Source organism: Periplaneta americana, chromosome 11, assembly GCF_040183065.1.
Source record: "Periplaneta americana isolate PAMFEO1 chromosome 11, P.americana_PAMFEO1_priV1, whole genome shotgun sequence".
NCBI classification, from domain to species: domain Eukaryota; kingdom Metazoa; phylum Arthropoda; class Insecta; order Blattodea; family Blattidae; genus Periplaneta; species Periplaneta americana.
In genome coordinates, this window is record NC_091127.1 from 99,522,597 (window position 1) to 99,546,682 (window position 24,086).

Consider the following 24,086-nt stretch of genomic DNA (forward strand, 5'->3'; position numbering starts at 1 on the left):
TTTGTTGGTTGGTTCAGGAATGGAAATATTTTTGAATGTTTTACTCTGCTCGTTTTCCTTTTCTACTTCCTTCAGACTAACCCCAGAATAATATTTCGTTGCTGACAATGTTTCAATTGGTGTTTTAGCTCTCCATTCACATTAATTGGACAGGAACCCCTTTACTGAAAAAATAAAGAAAATGCCGGATCTAGAACATCTCTAATTAGATCTAATTCCATCACAAATAACCACCCCATCATGACTTGAAATTTAACTCTACCTTGATGGATATGGAGGTGTCTTCACTTTTGAACTTCAGAAAAATTTACAATGCTGCATCAGATATATTGACTGCAGAAATTGATAAATATGATGAGGAAACCTAACTTATATCAAGTATTTTTCATATTTTTGCATTCGATATGAACTTTGTTTGTTGTGTGGTAGCCTATAAGAACCGTATTTTTGTAAATGAATGACTCAAAATAACTGAGATTATAACTTAATTCAAATTCAAATTCAGATTTATTCACAATTTACATTTGAAATTATACGTATGAATATATACCCGAAATGAGCATATGCTCGTGCTCGGGTACAGTCCAGTATTCTACATAAATTTTACAGAGATCAATAATAATGTTAATGTTAGAAATAATAGTAACAATAGTAATAATAATAATATAATAATAATAATAATAATAATAATATTAGTGACAAAAGAAAAATATTTACAATAATAAAATAAATACTAAGACGGATAAAATAAAATATAAAACCACTAGCGAGAGTTAACACAACTTAAATAAGCATATAATAACCAGAAAAAAAATGGTGAACTCGAAAATCAAGAGAAAAGTTCGATGTATCGCAGACGACAGCAACCGCCGTATTGACATTGTGCTATGCATTATTGGTAGTAGGGGGGTCGAAGGTCTACGTAACTGCCGTTCTCTTCGAATCTTCTCATACAATCATGGGAAGTTAATGCTGAAAAGCAAAATTTCTACGAGTCAAAATGTTCATTATTACCAGGATAAATACAAATAACAATGAAATATATTAATGAAGTTTCAGTTATAGATCTCCCCTTTTGTTCAAGAGGTATCATATCAAAATATTTTATGAATGGCGGGGAAAATATAAATTTGAATAATTCTCTAGTGACAGAGATAGTGACAAGTACAATCAAGTGTATCTGTGGCGATGCTAAGAAATCATCTATTGGCGATATACACTGTTATTGAGAAAATGATCTATATCTATTTATTACAATGTTTTATCTTATAGGTTACATGCATCAGATAAATACAATAAATATTAGTAACATATAATGATAATAACACTTAAAATAATAATAAAATGTATCAAATATCATACAAACATTTTCACTTTATTTTTAAACTTAAGAATGTGTAGATTGCTTAAGTCTGGATTATTTTTCAATACTGAATTGTATAATCTTGGTCCATAATTCCTACTGTTTCTTAATCCAGCTGTAGCGTGGCATTTAGGTTCTGCCAAAAGAGTTGGGACATTTCTTCTGGTGTTATGTATATGTTTTTCAGTTATAAAATTCATTCGATTTTTGTGAAAATAAATTAGTACTGTATGCTTATATATGTGCTCAATTTTTAGTACTTGGAATTCAGAATAAATAAATTGTGTCGGATAATCAATGGTTTATGCAGACAAATTTTGATGATACGTTTTTGTAGTAATGTTAATGGAGTTAGGTAGTCTTTGTCATTCCACCCCATCCTATTATTCCGTATTGAATGACTGATTGAAACAAGGCCAGATAAACAACACGAAGAACATAGATAGGCATATATGCGCGAAGGGTTACAAAGTTGTGAGTTCTTTTTCCGTAACCTATTACATAAATATGTTACATGTTTATTCCATCTTAAATGTTGATCAATGACAACACGTAAGTATTTACTTGATTGGATTCTGTCAAGATACAGCAATTACAATCAATCAAGTTTATGTTACTGCAATTGTGTATTTGAAATTTGTATCCTTATCGAGTTTGATTTTTCTCAGACTAGAAGCCGTTATTTTAAAGGAATTGCAGTTGTTTTTGAAATGTTCAATGAGAGCAAATTTTCATCTAACCATTTCTTAATTATATTTATACCTCTATTAGCATTTAGGTAGGCATCATTCCAATTCGACCCACTAAAAATTACGGCTGTACCATCGGCATATGCAAATATATCTCCAGATGTGTTTCCAATATCAATATTTAGCAAGTCATTGATGTATATTAAAAATAGTTGAGGGCCTAATACCGTACCTTGTGGCACACCTATATTTATATTACGAATTTCACTGTGTTAATCGTTAAATTTCGTTAATTGGGATCTGTTGCTTAAGTATGACTTAAATAAATTTAAACCTATTCCTTTAATACCGTAGGCATGAAGTTTAGAAGTGAGTATATTATGGTCTACAGTATCGAAGGCTTTTTGAATATCTAGAAAAACTCCTCGACATTTTTTACCCGAGTCTAATTCTTTAATAATCCTTGATGTTACGTTCATAATAGCGTCATCCGTGCTCATGTTAGTACGGAAGCCAAACTGCTTTTGACTTATTAGATTGTTTTTTTCTAAGAAATTAATTAGTCTGCTTTTAATACATTTTTCTAATAGTTTAGAGAGACTTGGTAAGAGTGAGATGGGTATATAGTTATTGAGATTGTTTCTGTCACCAGATTTGTATATAGGTATTACTACAGCACATTTAAATCAGTTGGAAATACACCTTGCGATATGCCCAAATTAAAGCATGGGTTAGTGGTATCGATATAGGTTCAATAATCATTTTGAGTGTTCTAGTAGTGATACCATCAATACTCGGAGCCACATTATTTTTTTTTAAGTTTTAGCAATAGTTGTAATGTCTTTATCACTTAGGGAAACATGAACATTGATGATGATGATGATGATGATGATGATGATGATGATGATGATGATGATGATGGATAAGAAAAGGAAGAAGAGAGTCTTGTGTTTTTGTTTATTTTTGATGCTGTATATTGTGTCCTATGTTTGTAAAATGAGCATTAAGTTCGTTTGCAATATCATAATGATTCTTAATAACTAAGCCATCTCTATTTACTATTTCCATTAATACCGCAGCTTTTATTTGTTGAAACGTTGGTAGCTTCGTTAATAGTCTGCCAAAATCTTTTGGGGTCATTCCTATTGTTGACAAATTTCTCTGAGTAGTAAGTAACTTTCATATTTCTTATAACGCAAGTTAGGATATTTCTGTACTTTTTATTTTTATTTTTTGATAAATCTTCGTTCAAAGGTTCACATTTTACTATTTTTGCTAGTTTGTCTCTTGTGCGTATTGATTTAACAATACCCGAAGTGATCCAGGGTTTTATTTTTTTATATTTACTGGGTACATTATTACAAGTATGAAAGATACATTTAGTTAATTGCATCTACTAAGTAAATGTCATGACTCAATGAGTACTAATAATTATTTCCTTATAAAATTGAAAGAAGTGAAGATACAAGTTTCCATCTTAATATGATTCTTGTACCATTTAAACAAAAATCTGTTGCATAGCTTTCATTAATACAGTGTCACGAAAATGTCGCTTGAAAATGGAGGAAGTAGATCTGTTTTGAAATAAAGATAATCATACTGCTGTATATCATGTGCAATAAACCAAAATTCATTGATTACACCCTCTGTGAAACTAAACAAATTGGTATGTTATTCTTATAATTATGTGTATATATTCCGCCTTTGCTTATCATACAATATGAATTAATTAATTAGTCATATTTTCTCATTAACGTTTTCGGTACGTGACTTGTACCATCTTCAGATGTTTGTATATGATGCTAATTGTTAACCAAGCCTGTGGGTGCATGTATCTGGACTTAAATGGTCAGTGTTTTTGTGCATGCTGTGCGATGTCGGTGAAGTGTTGTCATGATTACACAAATGTTCACCTTAACTCTTATATACTATTTGCTGGTGCAACACTTTATCAAGCTTAAATTAGAATGTTTCAGTCGTTATTTAAAAAACACTATTTAAAAACACTGTTTAAAAACACTGTTTAAAACTATTTAAAAGCACATAGTTTTTACATCACTTGTGAAGTATGTGATCACTTATTGTGTGGTGTTTGCCGGTTTGAAGTTAAATGAGGCACTTGTGGTGATCTTGTTTAGCGTTGAGCTGGACGCAATATCGTAACATGGCTATGTTTTCTAAAAGTGATGTTGAAACACTTCTATTAAGTTGATGGCATATGTAATATTATAACAGAATGAAGGTTGTCAGGTCCGTGGCTTTAGTATCGCCTGGCGTGTCTGTAACAATATGATTAAGTATTAATTTATAAATTTGAAATTGGGAATGTTTGTAATTAAAATTGGAAATTCCTTTTACTGGTATTGGTATGGTTAACTGCTTGGGTAATGCCTATTATATAATATATATATATATATATTATATTATATAATAATAAATCACAAACGACCCCACAATAGAAACGGCGGAACAATTTCATATTATAAAAGAACACAACTCAGGAAAACCCCTACTAAATGAACAAATAGCCAATATAAATAACCCACTTTTCAATTTATTCAAACTATTCCCGCCCAAACAATCACACACACAGATTTCACCGACACCCCCTCTACTTCCGGAAACAGACAATATAACTAACTAAAAAAATACTGTGAGCAAGTCCATCGCTCTAGTATCAGCCTAGCATCAAGCACGAGCAGATCAATACACGTTAAAACTGTAAGTTACTTTTCTTACATAATAGGCATTACCCAAGCAGTTAACCATACCAATACCAGTAAAAGGAATTTCCAATTTTAATTACAAACATTCCCAATTTCAAATTTATAAATTAATACTTAATCATATTGTTACAGACACGCCAGGCGATACTAAAGCCACGGACCTGACAACCTTCATTCTGTTATAATATTACATATGCCATCAACTTAATAGAAGTGTTTCAACATCACTTTTAGAAAACATAGCCATGTTACGATATTGCGTCCAGCTCAACGCTAAACAAGATCACCACAAGTGCCTCATTTAACTTCAAACCGGCAAACACCACACAATAAGTGATCACATACTTCACAAGTGATGTAAAAACTATGTGCTTTTAAATAGTTTTAAACAGTGTTTTTAAACAGTGTTTTTAAATAGTGTTTTTTAAATAACGACTGAAACATTCTAATTTAAGCTTGATAAAGTGTTGCACCAGCAAATAGTATATAAGAGTTAAGGTGAACATTTGTGTAATCATGACAACACTTCACCGACATCGCACAGCATGCACAAAAACACTGACCATTTAAGTCCAGATACATGCACCCACAGGCTTGGTTAACAATTAGCATCATATACAAACATCTGAAGATGGTACAAGTTACGTACCGAAAACGTTAATGAGAAAATATGACTAATTAATTCATTCATATTGTATGATAAGCAAAGGCGGAATATATACACATAATTATAGTCAAATTGTGACAGCTTATCGGTATATCTTCAACATGAAATTCATGTTATTCTTAGGCAAATATGGTTCCGTCTACATCTAAAGACATTTGGGTTGTACTGAGAATAGTCTGGAACGTAACCAACAGTGTATACAGACACTTTGGCTGCACTGGGAACACAAAGTCCTCAAACACAAATCAAGTTATTTTGCCATAAAAAATTATAGTAATAGTCGTATTTTTTATCGTAAAATAATTTTTTGTCTTGCTGGGAGGGAGGGAACATTCCACGCATTACGACCTTGAAGTCTATTGTACACCCCCTATATGGGATGAGTCGCGTGCCCACCGATCCTCTATGCGCACCGATCTATCCACTTGACCCCCTTAACGACCGGTCCCTACAGCCATTTAATTTGTCATACCTATACTCGTACTTGTCGTAAAATGACTAAATATTCACCCTAATCTTTCAAGCGACATTTGAGAAGTTCACAACCAGAGTGGACCAAGTCCTTCTGGAATAATTTTGAGAAACTGAGTCTTAAAGTTCCTGGCTCATGCTTAGCAACCTTCACCTTCCATAGGAAATGCTGCCCTCTGTGGAGGAACAAATGAGTTATGGACTTGGTTTGTTATGGCAATGAATAAATCTATGTTTTCTTCATCCGAAATTGTATTAATCCACAAACTGACCACTGCTGGACTTTATCCAATCTGGTTGTGAGCCCCTCATTTATGTCACTTCGTAAGTTTTTATTAAGAGTTGACGTATCATAAATAGATTTCGTATCTTTCAACTCTGGCCGTTTTAAATCAGAAAAACATTTGTAGAATCTGTGAAATAATTAATGTTACATCTTAAGAATATTATTGAAAAACTTTAACGCGAAATGTTTCACGCTTCGTTAAAAATAACACAAAACTTGAATTAATATTTTGGAAAATTTCTCTTTTTCTCCACTTTTGGGGAATGTGCTTTCGAATTAATGTTGTTGATTACCTTTAATGTAAGCAAATCACTAATTTTGTCCATTTTATTCGCACGTATTTGCTTAGTACTTCCGAGAGAGGATGGCTGTGAATTGAAACCATGTAGGCTAATATAGGTACTGAAAATATTGTACTTAACTTTAAATGTTGTTCAATACGTCTATCAACTCTATTGTCATTTTAATTTTTTCGCTTTTTTGCTATTATTTGTGGAATTTGAAAGTAAAATTTTTATGCGCAATTATATTTGCTTTAGTTCTTCTGTGAAGTCACAGATCTTAGACGTTAGCCTTCTACATGTATTGCATCCAACACATCCACTGTCGGTTTTATCCAACTATACACATTTGTTTATAGAAAGTTGACGTCAACTACCACACATTATTTTTATCTCATTTGTGTTTTTTAGCTGCCTCCTGCAATGTTACAGGGAACTGAAAAATCAATTTATGTTAATGGCCACCTATTGCAACTGATGCACCGGTCTCATGATACACATTAATCCTCTTACACAGATCAACGCCATTACCGAAAAAACATATTGGTTTCAAGTGTCATTACAGTATTTCATAAATAATGAGAAAGATACTCTAACTGGCATTTCTAGCCTTATCATCGTGGAAAAAATGTAAAACCCTTTGAAAAATAGGTGATAACATTGCCTTTGTGCATTTCGTTTTAAATTAATAAAATGAGAAGACGTAACATTATATTTATTAAATCCCGGCAAAAATTATGTAAAATAAATTTTATGAATGCAAATGAACTTAAAATTCATGTCAAGTCTAAAGAAAAGATAAAATATGTAATACAACAGACTATCTAACTATTTTGTAACACTTCTTCATAGATTGGTCATCTCAAAATTTTATGGTGTTTACAATTAATTATTATATAAATGCAATATTCTGACTTTTATTTCCCATCTTTCACTATCATTTACTAACTTAATCTTCACAGTTGTCTTTGTCACTGTTATTTGTTCAGTTTTTCATTTTCTCTTTCTGGGAATAGTATTTCAAATTAACAAGAATAAAAACTGTGTCTGTAAGAAGGCAGAATGTTTCTTCCTAATTAACACCTGTTTATTATCTTTATTTCATGAGGTTATGTCAAGAAAACACTTCCTTTCTGTTCAATAAAATAGAGTATAATACTGTAGTTCACAGTACTTATAAATTTTATTCCTTACGCGATTAGAGATTTTGAATGTGTTTGTTGCTACTAGTACATTCAATCTCCAGAATACATCACAGTCGCTGATTTACAAAGTTTGGAAATTCATTTGTGAGTGTAGCTGTTTCTTCAAATATAGCCTATACGGTTTTGTATACCTAGATTTTCAAAATCTTTTGAGAAGAAAACGGCATAGTACTTTCCAAATTGACTCTAAAAGTATATACATACTCTACGTACACGCATGCGAACGCATAAAAACATAAACATATTACATCATGTTATTAAAGAGGTATTTATGAAATGCTAGGTAATGAGATATGTGGTAACTTCATCTGTAATAAAATAAAGAATATAAATAACAAATTCCATTAATTTGGAATAGATTCCGAAATAATTACATTTGAAATATTCTAATATAAGATGTCAATTATCGTGTAGGTATAGCAGGCCTTCATTACCTGTGCACATGTCATCACTCTGGAGGGGGTTATGTTTTATAAATAAATATCTTCTTTTGATGGTCGAATCTAGTACTCGTCCGTTGTAAATTGGCCGGTGTTGATTCCACGAACTAACAGAGTGCGTCATCCCCCTCGACGAAAGCTTTGATCCTCTCAATGGCTGCCGCGTTCGTAACTTAATGCGTTTCGGTACCCTAGGCCGCAGGCTGGTGATTACTGTCTTCTGATCATAAAACGTACAGAATGTGTTGAAAAATCATTGAATTTTCTTTGTGTGGAGTCCTTTTAGATTTAGTAAACCCAAATTCTCTAAAATGAATTGCTTTCACATCGCTTACTAGGATTAAATAAAAAAATGTAATTGAATAATAATATATTAAATCTATAAAGAAACGCATCGCTAGTATCCTGTGCTGCAAAGGGAAGTATTGTCAGCTGTCGGGAGGAAAAGAGAGCGATTAGTTCGACGGTCAGTCGTAGTCGTACTGTCGTTCTGTGAATGTCTTATGTACAGTTAACAGCACAGAGTGTTTCATATGAAGAAGTATTAGATATACAGTTCTATACGAGAGTATCAATGTTTATTTCAACGCAAGTTTTAAAGTAAAAACTTTCGAAACAGAACCAGAATCGCAGATCAGTGGAAAAGTTTGAAGAAATAGGATATTCTGGATAAAATAAAATCTGGTGAGCCTCGCGTTCTCACCGAAGAGGAATTGGATGACATATTTGCCAGACTCGAACAATCTCCCCTTTAATAATTATAATTTCAAACAAAAATTGTTCCGGGGCCGGGTATCGATCCCGGGACCCTTCCCTTACCACACGAATGCTCTACCGACTGAGGTACCCCAGGAACCATACGCGACACCGTCACAATTCTTCTCTTTATAGCCACAAAACTCAAAATGGCTGACAAGACACCAGAACCCAACTTACAGTGAGGTAGCTTAGTCGGCAGAGCATTCGTGCGCTAAGCGAAGGGTGCCGGGATCGATACCCGGCCTCGGAACATTTTTTTCCTTGGAATTATTCAAGCCTGCTTCTGAGGGAACTTCTACCTGAAAGCCAAATTTGCATAATGTCCTCTTTAGTTTTTAAAACGACTAGGTCAGGAAGTCAGAATATACAAATACTCAGAAACCAGACCACCCTAGAAGTTTTACTTACACTCATAAACAAGTAACTTATAAATTAAGTGAATATGCTCCAGCCTCAAGAATAAATTATTGTAATTGGTTTCTCCAGTCTGTGCATGATAGCGAAACAAATATATAAGGCAAGTCTGTTTGTTTACTTGTCGTGATTACGCGATCGATTTAACCCGCGAGAGCGCACGCTTAGGCCGAGGTATTATGCGTTCGTTTGTTGCTGCGCAGTCTTAGAGAATCACATTCCTTCACCCTTATCTACTCTTACGATAATACACAAATGCTTCGTACGGGGTTGCCATTCGATTGATAAGAAAATTATTACTCGACCAAGGGCAGTGGAGTCCTGCAGCCCGGAGCCACTGCTCCTGCGTTCGTAATACCTCATCGCGATAGTTCACATTACGCCCGCAGCTCCACTCGCCTTGGTCCAGTAATACTTAACATTTTCTCTGACGAAACAGACGCCAAGAACATCCCTATTTCCATACTAGTATCTATACAGTAAAATGAAATACTACGTGAATTAAGCAGGCTTATATCCTGATCTAGAGTTATTTAATATTGAAATTGTTTTTAAGTTTCTACGTGTTCCTCAAATGGGATATTACTCTCTGTTGCTCTAATTATATCGAATGATAGGCTTCAAATATACAAAACTCATAACTTTGTTCCCATTTTTTATTCGACACTTAAATATAGGGAATATCTTTCAACTGTCCCAAAGAGTTAGAAATTCTCGGTTGCAGCCGCAGGGCGACTGACTTCCGCTATGCGTGCACTGCTGTTCTCCTGGCAGGCAACTTTCACAAGTTCAGTAGCACTGATTAACTCCATTTCAACTCTTATGTTATCTTTTACGATCATTTATTGAACCTGTTTCTTTGAGTTTTTTTTTTAAGTCGGCCTGGTTGGCGGAGTTGGTATAGCGCTCGCCTTCTATGTCCGAGGTTGCGGGTTCGATCCCGGGCCAGGTCGATGGCATTTAAGTGTGCTTAAATGCGATAGGCTCATGTCAGTAGATTCACAGGCATGTAAAAGAACTCGTGTGGGACAAAATTCCGGCACACCGGCGAAGCTGATATAACCTCGGCAGTTGCAAGCGTCGTTAAATATAACATAACATTAATTAACATTTGAGTTTTTGACTAGGTTGTTTTTGTTTTGTTTTTACACAGTGTACGGGTCTGTTTGGAAATTTCTGTCGGAACTTAAGTCGCTTTTTTCACAAGATTTTCTGTATTTTATGTAAGTATCATAAACATACACACGCTCACATAATGAAAATTGCATTGGCACTAAACACTTCACACACTAATCACTAACTTCACACATATCATTAAGCACATCTCAGAAACTAAAGAAAATTGGAGTATGCATCCACCCCGTACTGCAGCCAATCTAGCACTGAGACCGTCAACCGGGAACTGCGTCATTAGCGTGTTAGTCACAAGGTCGCCTGGAAGCGGGAAGCGGCAACCGGCAACTCTCCGGGGAAGTTAGAAAATATTCCCTGTATCTTCAATTTTCCGATCTGATTTGTAGTGTTAAAAACATTTATTTCCTTTCCCCTAACTTGTATATCACTGAAGTTACTGCAGTGATTGTTATTGAAACATTTGCTTCTTGTTTTACTGACAATAACTTACATGAACACTAAACATAACGGTATCTCCATCATAACTACACAACCGATATAAAAAAAATTGTTCCTAACATTAAGCTGGATTTACATTGGTATAGTTACTATTTGTATAATACTCCACACTCATCTTTATCCCAAGCGGGAGGGCGCCGTTGCAACCCGCAACATAGGCAGCGGATGTATTAACCACAGCATAGTGCTATAATTATTAGGAGACTAAATCGACGGGCCAATTCAAAAGGGAAAAAACTGAAAATTCAAAGTTTTGGGATAACTGCATTTTAAAGTTTCATGTTGCTGTGAAAAGTCCCTCATATAGCCTACTATAAGTTCCAATTAGACTGATGTTGAATTTCTCACTGCAATATGAAATTTTAAAATGTAGTTAGGCCTATCTCAAAACTTTGCATTTTGAATTGTTTCCCTTTTGAACTGGCTCTTCGAAATGTTGTTTTAATGCTGCATTTATTTTCTTGCACAGGTTACGATATTCGTTAGAAATTCAAGTTCTTTGTTTTATGATTATGGTAAGATAATTCTCATCTACGATTACTTGAAATCACACAACCACTAACCACTTAAATGTTTCACGCAATTATATAAATTCTATTCATTCTTTCACAAGTGTTTCTTTAGTTACCAGCATTTCCTTTGATTCATTTCCTTATTATTCGCAATATAATGGGTTGCATTGCGATTCTGTAATGAAAATGACTTCGATATTTTCGCCTGAATACACGTTCAAGTTATCGTCATATTTAAAAGACTGCTGTTGGGTATGTCCTCTGTCTCATTGTAAACAGTGATTTCTCCTAAATTACTGAATAGATATTAATATTCAATATTTAAAAGTCAATTTATATGCGAATGATGCACATAGAATATAATCATTCTAGTAAAAAATAATGAATATTAATTTGAAATTTAAAAGCAGAATGCCTTTTTCCAAATTTAATTCAACAAATATCTTTATATTTTAAATATATAGAATGAACTGACAAATGATAATTTACAGTTTCTATCGAACGCAGTTATTTATAAAATAAATTATGTTTTCATTACGATGAAGCAAAAGTTCGTAGCGTTTTTTCGCTGTGACAAAAGTTCTTGAGGAAAATAGAAGAAAAAATTAATCAGTAATATATTCTTTTACATTTTCTGTGACTCTCTGTCAACGCTGGAATATTTTTTTTTAAAGAAACCTCCTGATTTGCAGTTAAAGAAGTAGTCAAGCCAATTTTGTAAAACACCTTCGTAACCAGAGGAGTTCCCTTGAAGAATGTTGGATATAGGATGAAAAAGGTGGAAATCTGAGGGCGCAAAATCGGAAGAATATAGGGGATGTGAATCACCTCCCATTCTAGGTCGTGGATAGCAGCTTTCTTCATGTTAGCGTATTGCGGGATTGCTTATCGTGGTGCAGCAGCATTTGATTCTATCTTCCCTGCCGTTTTTCTTAAATTGCGGCCGCAAGATTCTGACTTATTGGCAATGCATGTCAGCAATTATGCTTATATTCCTGAGAAGTAATTTATAATACACGACGCATTCTTATCCCATCAGAATCATAACATCATCTTATGTGAATGGTCACTAACTTGATCACTAAATCTTGTAGGGGGTGTAGCGTGTTGACACAACAGAATCATTTTTCTGTAGTCCTTTTTCCAATGGCTCTCTCCCCTTCGAGAAAACACGTTTGCCACATTTAATATGAAACACAGCCCGTTTGTGAAAAAATAAAATACCCAATTGCAAAGCGATTCTAATGCTTTTGTGAACCCGTCTACGAAAGGTTGCAACGGGATTTTCGTTCTCAATCTTGAGCGGCTGAGGGGTGTAGTAAGCTATTAGCATCGATGAAATTGATTACAGCGAGGTAAGGCTGAGAACTGTACATTTGATTACCTGATATTCGCCTTAGAGTTGGGGAAAAGTTCAGAAAAATCCAACCACGTAACCAACATAAGTAAGAATGAAACCAATTGAAGAGTTCACTGCAAGAATGATGGATGTCACTTTCTTGTCGAAAATGAACCAAGACTGTCAATGCATAGCTTAAGACATATAGAATGTACATAGAGAGTTATATGCATTAACACTGAGAGTCATTGTTCAGTAATGATCGGAAAATCTCAGTTAAGCTTTGAGCGCTAAGCATTTCAAACTTTCAATTGCTTCTCCTGAAAAATGTATTCCAAATGACATCCATCATTCTTGCAGTGGACTCTTCAATTACCAAGCGAAGCTGCAGATCAGCAGGGGACCGTACTATCGCCTAAGCTGTATCGGTGACATCACTTTATTAGGACTAACATGTTGAAGACCTTCGTTAGTGCAGTTCTAATAGTTTCTAAGGCAAGTTTGACGTCACTCAGAGGAGGAAAATTAGCCTATATAGAAATTTTTAAATACACTTCACTTCACTCACGAATTAATTTACAATCCCAAAAGCTTGACAACACTTAGTTGTACAATACAAGGTAGGTCTACAACACCACACCATTTTTTAAAATATCAATTTTTCTAAATTTGTAGTTTTCAATAATTACACAAACAATTATATTTTTAAATTATTTTACTTTTAAGTCCAGATTGATTGTGCATCGGTTCAGTCCTCCTTCAACGAAAATATGACTCATAAGTAATGTCATGTTTGACATCGATAAGAAAGTCGGTGATCACATCACAACGACTAGAAGGCTTTGCTCATTTATTTAACTCTGATGATGATAGTTGCTAGAGAAATTGTTGAGGCACTCAGAAGCAAAGTGATACAAGGATATTTAAAATAAAAGTGAGATAAGTGTATATTCTAAATCTTTAATGTCATTTCTATTCAGAGGAAAAGTAATATAAGTGCTGCTCCCTGTTGACCTAACTCTTGTATTGCAATGCTTACAGAGTTTTGACTGAGAGGCAAACTAATACAAGTGCGATGTTTACATAGTGTTGTTGCGTTTCTCCTGTTTATGACTAATTCATTTGCCATAATGGAGAGAGGTAATATATTATAGCGCTGACTTCTCGAAACATCTTCGCGGCAGGCCTGCGCACATTGAGCTGGACCAACTATACAGTGATCCAATAAGGATAACTTTTGTTAAGTAGAGCATCTTGTAAGATCTAAAGAAATTCATCTCACCCTTACACCAGTCTTTCTTTGATGACGTGAAGGATGAGGAGGGGCTTATAATGACTGCAGGACGTGGACGTGGAAGAGTGCGTGGAAGAGGGCATGGAAGAGAAGTTCAAGGCATACTCACGGCAGGAGGCCTACAGATGCACTTCATGACAAAAACACAGATGTGGCAGCCGAGAGAGATGTGACTTATTCAGATGAGGCTAGTGACGTAATGGACAGCGACTAACGCTGAAATTAATTGAAAATTAAAAATATTCTTAACCCACTTCTTTCGATTATAAAGACACATTTTTGTGTCATAATATGATAGGAAAGCTCAAATGCTGTTAAGACAGGAATATTTCAATGTTGTAAGCAATGTTCTTGTTCTGTTTTTAAGAAATATAGAAATACTGAAAACCCTTGCACTTATATTACTCCTCCACAAAAATGTTTCCGTGGCAGAATAATATAAGTGACTTTAGAACCCTATTTTACCTAAACAGTTTTAGAAAATTTCTATTTAGAAGTTAAAAAATATAGGTACCAACTTATACAACTGTAAATTTACAGCAACATAGTCCTGTAACAGATTTTTAAATTTCCTTTTCAACTTCAAAGTCATTTGTCTGAAAACTTACTAAACGTCACTTGTATCACTTTGGTTCTGAGCGCCACTGCTTGTCTTCAGTACGTGAATGAAACACACAGCAATGTACAGGAAACTTCTCATATCCGTTTGAAAGTCTTTGATTACAGACTTACTTCTAGATTGGAGCTTATAAAAAAGTTGCCATAGAAACATGTTCACCTGGTTGTGTCATGTTATTCGTAGTTTTTGAAAATTAAAAACTTGTTACGAACAAGTTATTGAAACTATTTTAATGATTACTCTTTTGAGAAATTCTGTTCCATTATTGAAAGGCTTTAGAGCACGAGATACAGTATTTCAAACCCCATTAGGTATCTGACTTCCTTACATTTATTTATCTCATTTTTCTGTTCCTGGCTATGTGTATCGAGAGAAGAATTTAGAAAAGTTCTGATTATATTCAAGAGGAAGGTTAAAAGGAGGAATGTTGTTATTTCAGTAGGTAGTTGGGTTGGCAGTAGTATTCATTTGGCAGGTAACACTCCGTACAAGTTCGGGCACAATCACTATTTTCGTAAGATTTCACGTATATCACGTCATGGCGTTCGTAAGCTATCATAAATAGGTATACTATATAGGAACGGTTGAGCCAGTGGGTGGTTAACTAACAACACAGAGGACAAACAATAACACAAATAATACTTTCGTTCCAAAAACGTACGGCAACAACGCTTCAGTAGGGAAAACGTGAATTTTCCTTAGGCAGTGTTAAAGACTGGCCGCCGAATGGCAAAAAGATGACACGATTGCAAACATGCAACAGTCGTTATTTTGATTGGGTTATCTCTACTGGAATCGGAACGTAAACGATTTGGTGAACTTGGTTTACTGTGGATAACAATGCAAGATCACGTCATGAAATTACACTTGAAAGAAATTTACCCGATGTTTGTCAATGTGTTATTGAGTGAATACCTGGTACATCGTGTTGCAGCATGCCGTGCTTTGTTAGCACGATTTCCGAATGCAGTGTTCCGCACAGAGTTGCTTTTCCTGATGAATGTGGGATTTGTTGTAGTTCACGAGTCGGAAATGTCCTCTAGAATAAACAAAATCATCATTGCAAGCGTAAGTTCAAAATGAATGCACAGCACATAATTATATGGGCTGGAATGACATCAGGTCAATTGTTTGGACTATGCATATTTTTATGGGTCCGTGAATGGCTAAAGTTATATATACATACTGGAAGTATAGTTAATGCCACAGCTTTAAAAAAATTTGTATAGTGGGACGTGTATGTCTACAGCACGACAGAGTACCTCCTATATTACTTCTTCGTGTGCGTGAGTTCCTTAATAAACATTTTCCAGGCCGCTGGATTGGCCGTGGTTATCCAGAAACATTACCTTAATTGAAATTGCCACCACGAAACTCTGACTTGAAAAAAATTATGGTTAATCATCGAAGCCTACCTGTCTTCACGTTGTTGCGCTACTAACGGGAAAGGACTCATGGAGACATTTTATTGCAGTGTGTAGAAACGGAACATATCCGGAGAAAATATCTACCATCCTCGATGCTAAGTCAGAATAGGAGTTCGCTTGCATTCCTTAACCTCATGGGGAATAGAGAATGCGAACAAAAGACTGGATTGTTCCTCTTAAAGGCGAGACAGATTAGAACTTCAGCTGTTGAAGTTTATGATGCGAACTGACGATGGGATAATGGTAACAACTCACTTTTATGCCTGTTTTAGGTTAGTATATATTATATAATACGTTATATTTATGCCATTTTCATTGTAACCTGTGTGTTCTTTTGGAGAGTGGTTGGATGTAACCATACAGCTTGTCCAAGTCAAGTCTGCGGGTGGGGAGATATCGGGATGGAATGTAGAGGCAAAACACAGTTGCCACATAGGTCACTTGATGCTCAGATTTCAACGTGTGCACATCGTTTAAAATACACTACGAAGCGCAAGCATTTTTTGTCCTTGTCTTCAGATAAAGGCAACAGCTACGCTGTCTCCCAGCCTCCCGCCCCTCATGCAACTTTCTCTCCTGCACCCACGCTTGCCAATCAGAACACCAGACCTCACTGCCAAGCAGAAGTAGAAGTACAGTCTATTTCAAAGTGTCTTAAATTATTACTGCTCTATGAACTGAAGCGCAGTAGGAAAACTTTGCTGTCATATGAGACTGTACTGGTCTCCTCTCGTTACCGACTCCTTTCACTACAGAACTGCCTCCAACTTCCCCTCTCGGCTCGCAGACTTAACTTGGTCGAGCTGTAGGTGAGGAGGATGAAACCTACGAGTACAAAGTAGGACTTGTTTTACACAGCACGTACGGTCAGAAGAGCCGCGCATTGGATTCAAGAGAATATTCTGATAATATAGTACATATGTATATATAATATTGCTCAATAAATCCATCTATCTATTCTACGTTAGTAGATAGTAACGTAGAATTACGAAATAGGCCTACTGTAAAGGTCGCGTTTCGAAATTTCTCACCGATTAGGCTTCAAAAGATGTCAAGACAAATGTTGAATTTGTGTGTAGGTTTACAGCATGATAGTGAACTTAAAGATCCATTGGACACTGGAATTGCAATTGGCTACAAAATAAAATAATATTATGCCTACTAATAAGTAGGCTACTAATTAAGTAAATACTCTATTAGTGGTCAGGGGATTTTCCGACCACGCTGAACACGAGTGTGTACAGAAAGCAGCTTACATTGATATGTGTAGACAGACTTACTTCTAGATTGGAGCGTATAAAAATGTTGCCATAGGAACATGTTCACCTGGTTGTCTCATATGTTTATTGACGGAACACAGAAGCGATGTTCAAACTTTGTTTTGTTTTAGAGAATCTGCAAGGGAAATATTTTTATACATTCCGTCCTCTCGTAAAATTGATATCTTTTGATCAGATGTCCGTGAAATAAAATAACAGTAACAAAGAAGAGTATAAAACTGATTCGCTTATACACGAGACTTGACGCATATCCGATATGGCTTGTATTTTAGATGGAATCATTGTAATGCGGAGAGCAGGACTGCCACAGTTCCCTTTTCTAGAGGTCAGGAGTGCAATGCCCCAATCCATCCGTATGTACGCGTGTAATACTGAAACACATGGCAACACTTACATAAATCAAATTATACTCTCAACATTCTGCACTATACCTATATTAATAGTAACTTGGCTCTCTATTACATTACATAGAGTACTTATTTTAGCATTGTATCCACAGTATTATAAGCAGGTCAGATAAACGTCGATTATGGTTGGTAACCGAGCGAAGGCTACTATTATTGTGGCTTAAAATCTCACTTTGAGCATGGGTATTTGTCAATTGTTCATATTCTATTTTTTGTTATTCTTATCATAAAGCTCACGTCTAGCGTCATATAGACCTCACGTTGTGTCACATCTGCCAATTTTGGGTGTGACTTATGTTGGGTTGCGATAACCTGTTCTGAAAAGGCGAGGACCAAAATAATGGGTTGTAAAGCCAATGATGAATTATGAAGTTAAGATAAATTGGATTATATAAAATTTAGATTTGACATGCGAGTTGATGGAATCGAGTTGGCTCCGTCATTAGAAGGCAGTTGGAAGCGGAATTCTTAAAAATATCGTTACATCCAGAACGGTTCCAGGGTCCATTTAGCCCTCTATGAAATTGAGCACTAGATTTTCCCTACAGATAAATAACGAAGAACGCGTAACGTGTTAATTTGAACACTCACTTCTAGTATGGAACTGAAATGAACATGCAAGCTGTAATTCCCTGTCCCCTGTGTAACTCAATGGGGTTTATACTGATTCCTTCACCTTAAATGAGTATACATTAAAACTGAGAGTTAAGAAAGCAATAACAATGTAAACAACGCTTGGTTGTATAAGATTATAGAAATGATTACTACTAATTTATGTCTAGACTTCCTTAAAACCAATATCCTCTCCCTTAGAAAAAAATACTTGAATGAAATTGAGAAATTTCTGTGAACAAGTTACAAGCATGTCGCACAGTTGTCCAGTGGTAGGGCTGCTACCTAAGCCTTCTGGACAGGCTTCAAATTATGAAATTTCCTCCATATGTGATGGAACAATTATAGCGCTGTGACTCGGTCCTCAGAGCCTCGTTAATATAATCAGATTGCACCGCGGGAAGGAGAGGTTGAGAATAGGATAGGAGAGGTTATAGAGTGCACATCACTATCCCTTGCAACGAAAGAAATAATAATAATAATAATAATAATAATAATAATAATAATAATGATAAAGATAAAGCTCCTTTGTTAACAACCATTTTATGACATTGAAATTCAGCACATTAAAACATTATAGTCCTGAATGTATGAAGTCGATAATATAATATTTCACGAAATAAAATAAACATATCTATAATATGACAATTTAATTATTGTTTACGTTCTTAACTCTGTATTAAACTATTCATATGTAAATAATGTACAGTATCAGAAAATATTAGTCGTAAATTTAACCATATAATAGATAATAATACAGTTTTGAATCTTGCAGGTGTGAAAGAAACAGTTCCTTATGATTCAGTGGTACGGTAGACGAAAGCCCTAACGCGTCGACACAAGAGGAAACAAATCCAAAATTTAGTTGGAACGAAAATTGCAGTCGTGTAGAAAAAAGGTAAAACACATGAATGAAGAGACAGAAACGTTGAAAAGTAACATTCAATTTGTTTTTAATGACGATCATAAAGAATATTTAAAGAAAAGGAAGGATGACCGGCTGTCATTGGCAAACAGATACAATTAAAAAGTGTTTCAATAGTTAGAAATCAGAATTATCCAATACCAAGCATTCAAACTCTTCAGAAACGGTTAGAAGTATTTAAATTGCAACCTGGAATATTATATGATTTGTTTCTTTTGTTAGAGACTAAAATTAAATGTATGAAACCCTACGAGAGGCATGCTGTGCTATTGATAGATGAAATGGCCTTGAAACCCGATCTGCAGTTCGACAATTCATCTGGTTTAGTTTTTGGTACGTAGAATATATTTAAATTAAGTCGGTTGAATAAATCCATACGAACATTTGTATTTCCTCTCTCGTATAAACAGTAGCTACAACAATGTAACTCTGGTTTAATTTACATCAATGATATAATTTTCTCAATGACATATTATTGATAATTGAAAATATCAAGATGGGCAAAAGAGGACGTTGGAAACCATTCAAAACTGGTATAATACTGGCAACAAAAACAGTTCTTAATATTCAAGAAAGTTGTCTTAATAAAGCGATTTCAAATATCTTATGTTAAGTAGATGCACGCAGGATGCATTAGACAATTTATTGTCTACTGTTCGTTCCAGAAATTCAATCCCGAAAGGAAAAGAATTCAAAACTGCATTACGATTAATATTGATTCCTCAGTTTTTATTACAAACGAAACATGGACGTTACGCAGTTTGCGATTCTGAGCAATTAGTTGAGTTTCTAGCTACAGATGCAAGTAACCCCAAGAAGAAAGACCTAGTGAACATGAATGTAAGCAAAAGGATATTGATATAAATTGTAATTTAACTGAAAATGTAAATATTGATTTTGTGTACAACAAACTCTTTACTATTTGTTGGAATCAGTTTTGTTCAAAATAAAACAAAATAAGTCATATAGTACTTGTGAAAACCGTTTTTCATCTCTAACAAGGATGAATCTATAAATTTTATTAGCACATTAATGACTCTCAAGTCGTACAAGAAATTGTCACTTGTATACCCTTGTAAATCTATGTTTGATATAATCCTAAATGCAGAAAAACATTTTCAGGAACAAATGTGAAACGTCGGTAGAAAATGAGTTGACACTAAAGGACTTGACGTCTTTATTCATTAACACTTCAATCATAAATTCCCAACTTGTTATAATATTTTTGAGAAAGTCTTATTACTGTATTTTAAAACTAGAATGTATTTATTGTTAAGAAAATTGTCTGTTACAGCAAATGCACTACAACAATCTGCTAAATGTGGCAATCGAAGTGTTGGTATGAGAATTGCAGTAGAAAATTATTGCTGATATTATCCCTAATGAAATGGACATAGCCTAACATAAATAGTAAAATGTTATCTCTAATAAGTAATTTCACTGTAACAATACTGTTTATTAATCCATGTCCCCTGTATTCAATAAACTACAACAACATGTATGATATCGCCTTTAATGACCTTCGTTCTAGCATTACTGCATACGCTTCTGTGCCGAGCAAGGAGTAAATATGGCCGCCGTCGCCGAGGTTGCAGTACTCTCTAATGTACACTGTTCTGGCCTGGAACATGGCTGCGTTTACCTGCACTATGTCGGTGGTCTGAAGCAACGTGCTGTGATCGAGTTTGTAACAGCAGAAAATGTGCCCCCGATAGACATTCATCGAAGATTGAAGACTCAATTGTTCTTTCAGTTTTTGGAACAGATGAAAATGTCATGGCGCCGGATCGGGACTATATGGAGGATGACCAACAGCAGCGAAACCAAATGTGTTCTGATGTCATTGCGCTGGTGTTGTCATGCTGTAGGAGGAGCTCCTCCATATCTGGACGAACCCTTCGAATTCGTGATTTCAGTTTTTTTTTTTTTTTTTTTGAGTTTCACAATACCTTACAAAATTAATGGTAGTGCCTTTAGGCATGAATTCCATATGTACCACACCTTGAATATCCTAAAAGACTGTAAGCATGAGTTTGCCTGCTGACGTCACAGCTTTGAACTTTTTGGGTTCAGGTGATCCTTTGTGGCGGACTGCATTGATGACCTCTTGTTTTCGGAATCGAAATGGTGTAGGCCTACTCATCAATGTTATTTAAGAATTCATCGCCTTTCCGTTCGTAGCGCAGAAGCAATTGTTGGAAAATATCCAATCTCTTCTGTTTCATGTGAGGAAGGAGCATTCGAGGCATCCATCATGCGCAAATTTTCCGGAATCCCAGTTCTGCAATTATCGCCTGCACACGTCCCCTTGATATGCCACACTGGATTGACAGACATGCGACGATTCGTTTAATGAGTTCATTGACTCAGTTCTGATGAGCGTTATATATTATGTTGCAGTAGTTGGTCTTCCACTGCGTCATTTGTCACACAAGTTGAGAGATGCACCAGGTCCATTGCTAGCACGAGCAGACCAACGTCACACAGTAATGATGTCGACACATTGATCACTATATACAGCCTTCAGTCTCCGATTAACGTCTATCGGGGACACATTTTCTGCTGTTTAAACTCGATCACAGCACGCTGCTTCAGACAACCGACCTATGCTGGTACACGCAGCCATGTTTCAGGCTATAACTCAGAGCTCTCAACTGGCAGAGAAACGAAACTTGTGTCACTGAAAGCAGAACGTTCACGGAATACAATGTACTATCACTAATATTTTAACTATATTCATAACGACAAAAAAATAAGCGGCATTACTTTTCAGCACGTCCTCGTACATATACACTAATGGTTAATCGTACAGAGTCATGTTCTTCCCGAAGCACTTCCAGAAGGACTTTTGTACATAGAAATTTGTCTTTCCGGTAGGACAGATTCTTAAACAATATTTTCCATTAGCTGTCCTTCTAGCAGTACGTATTTCTGTAACGTCCTGAGTGCAGTACGGAAGTTATGGGTCCTGCCGGTAGTATCCTATTGTCCTGTCAGAAGGACGTATTATTAGTTTTTTTTTGTTTTGTTTGTTTATTTATTTATTCAATACAGTTTACATCAGTTTTATTGACTTTGTAAATAGAAAAACAAAAGTAGTAAACTAATAATTTATTTATTGTTTTCAATGCAATTCACATTAGTTTTATTTGTAACATTAGGAAGATAACTGAATAAATAAAATTTTATCCCAACTTATCAGAAAAGTAAATGTGTGAATCTTAACATTTTATTATTTTATTTTTTAAACATATTGGGTGCTATTCATAGACATTGCGCTAGCCCGCGCTACGAGCGTGCTAAACTAGCCCCGGCTATCGACTGGTTACTTGTACAGGATTCATATCATATCATATCGCTAACATTGGTTTATGAATACGAAAAACGTTAGTTCGCTGATCATCCACCGGAAGCCCGCGCAAAGAATGTCTATGAATACGACCCATTGTTTTTAATACTTGCTTGTGAAATAGAATACTAGGCCAGATATTACTGCAGATTCTTTAAAGAAATTTGAAAATAAATAATTTAAAAATGTCATTTATATGATCTAAGTCCAATGATTATTAACTTTCATTAATTATGCAGGAATTCCATTCTGAACATGAAATGCAAAACAGTCACGTTTAGCTTGAGGACTCCACTTAACTTTTCTTGGGCCACAAGCAACACAAAAGTAACTAGCTTTTTGTTTTATCTTCCTCATTCTGGAGCAAACACATTTTGTCTTGATTCTTATTGTTTCTTGTCAGATTTTGAAGAATTATTGAAGTTATAAGAAATGCCATTTTTGGCTATGTTAGTTATGTCTGAGGCACGAACCCACATTATTCTATTATCATTATTCCATTTTAATTTAACAAGTTTCCCACTTACCTTCAATACAGTTCCTTCACACACACTTTCAGACCATGTATCACCAAAAACAGGCTTACTCCAAGGGTTACTTTCATCTGCATCAAAGAGAATTGCTTTAGCGAAAACTCGCGCACCATTACTGATAGAATCCGCCATTTCTCAGCAAAAATATGTCTTACCATCCTATTTTTTTCCAGTAATAGAGAAAGAAACGCTCTTGTCAATGATGTAGGTGAATATTCTCTCGGCAGGACAGAAAATCCTACATAAGCACTTTAACTTGGTAGGACGATGAAGACATCCTGTCCTACCTTTAGGACGCTGTACGATTAATCACTAAGCACAGGCACTGTGGACACGCTGTAATTTTTGGGTCAGATCATAGCTGTGATCATTTAATAGAACGTCGCAGTAGTTGAACTGTGGCGTGATAAGTGTCTGGACGAAGATCTGTTTTAATTTAAAAGGGATTTTTTTTTTTATTCGTCGAAATGAGTGCATTACAGAAAATACTTTTTTTTCATACTGTACATGTTTAGTTTGTGTGGCCCAGTTTAAGTATAGTTAGGTATGAACTGGGCAAAAACAGCGATATAGAGTAAATGAAAATGTATTTGTAATTAATGTAATTGTGACAGTACAAAATTGAAGGGTCTGCATTGCATGAATGTAATTGTTGACACGAAATATGATATCATATTTCCTCTTTTCTCTCTCTCTCTCTCTCTCTCTCTCTCTCTCTCTCTCTCTCACACACACACTCACACACATGGTCACACATGCTGTACCTATATAAATAATTTAACACTGCCCTCCGAAGGAACAGTGATACCTATTTTTTTTAACAAATACGCCATTTAAATATATGTTTAATATGTAT

General features: G+C 35.2%; 2 protein-coding genes across 3 annotated transcripts in view; one reads left to right on the top strand and one right to left on the bottom strand.

Moving 5' to 3' along the window:
* The window catches only part of LOC138708622 (dipeptidase 1-like), an 817,747-nt gene that overhangs the window by 655,456 nt on the left and 138,205 nt on the right, over positions 1-24,086 (top strand). The gene's annotated exons all lie outside the window — the stretch shown is intronic.
* Positions 703-23,394, bottom strand: LOC138708623 (uncharacterized). Its single transcript, XM_069838728.1, has 3 exons — positions 23,225-23,394; positions 15,613-15,736; positions 703-972 (listed from the first exon to the last, which is right to left on the bottom strand). The coding sequence occupies exons 1-3, from the start codon at positions 23,360-23,362 to the stop codon at positions 893-895; spliced, it is 342 nt and encodes a 113-aa protein (XP_069694829.1). The 5' UTR covers positions 23,363-23,394; the 3' UTR covers positions 703-892.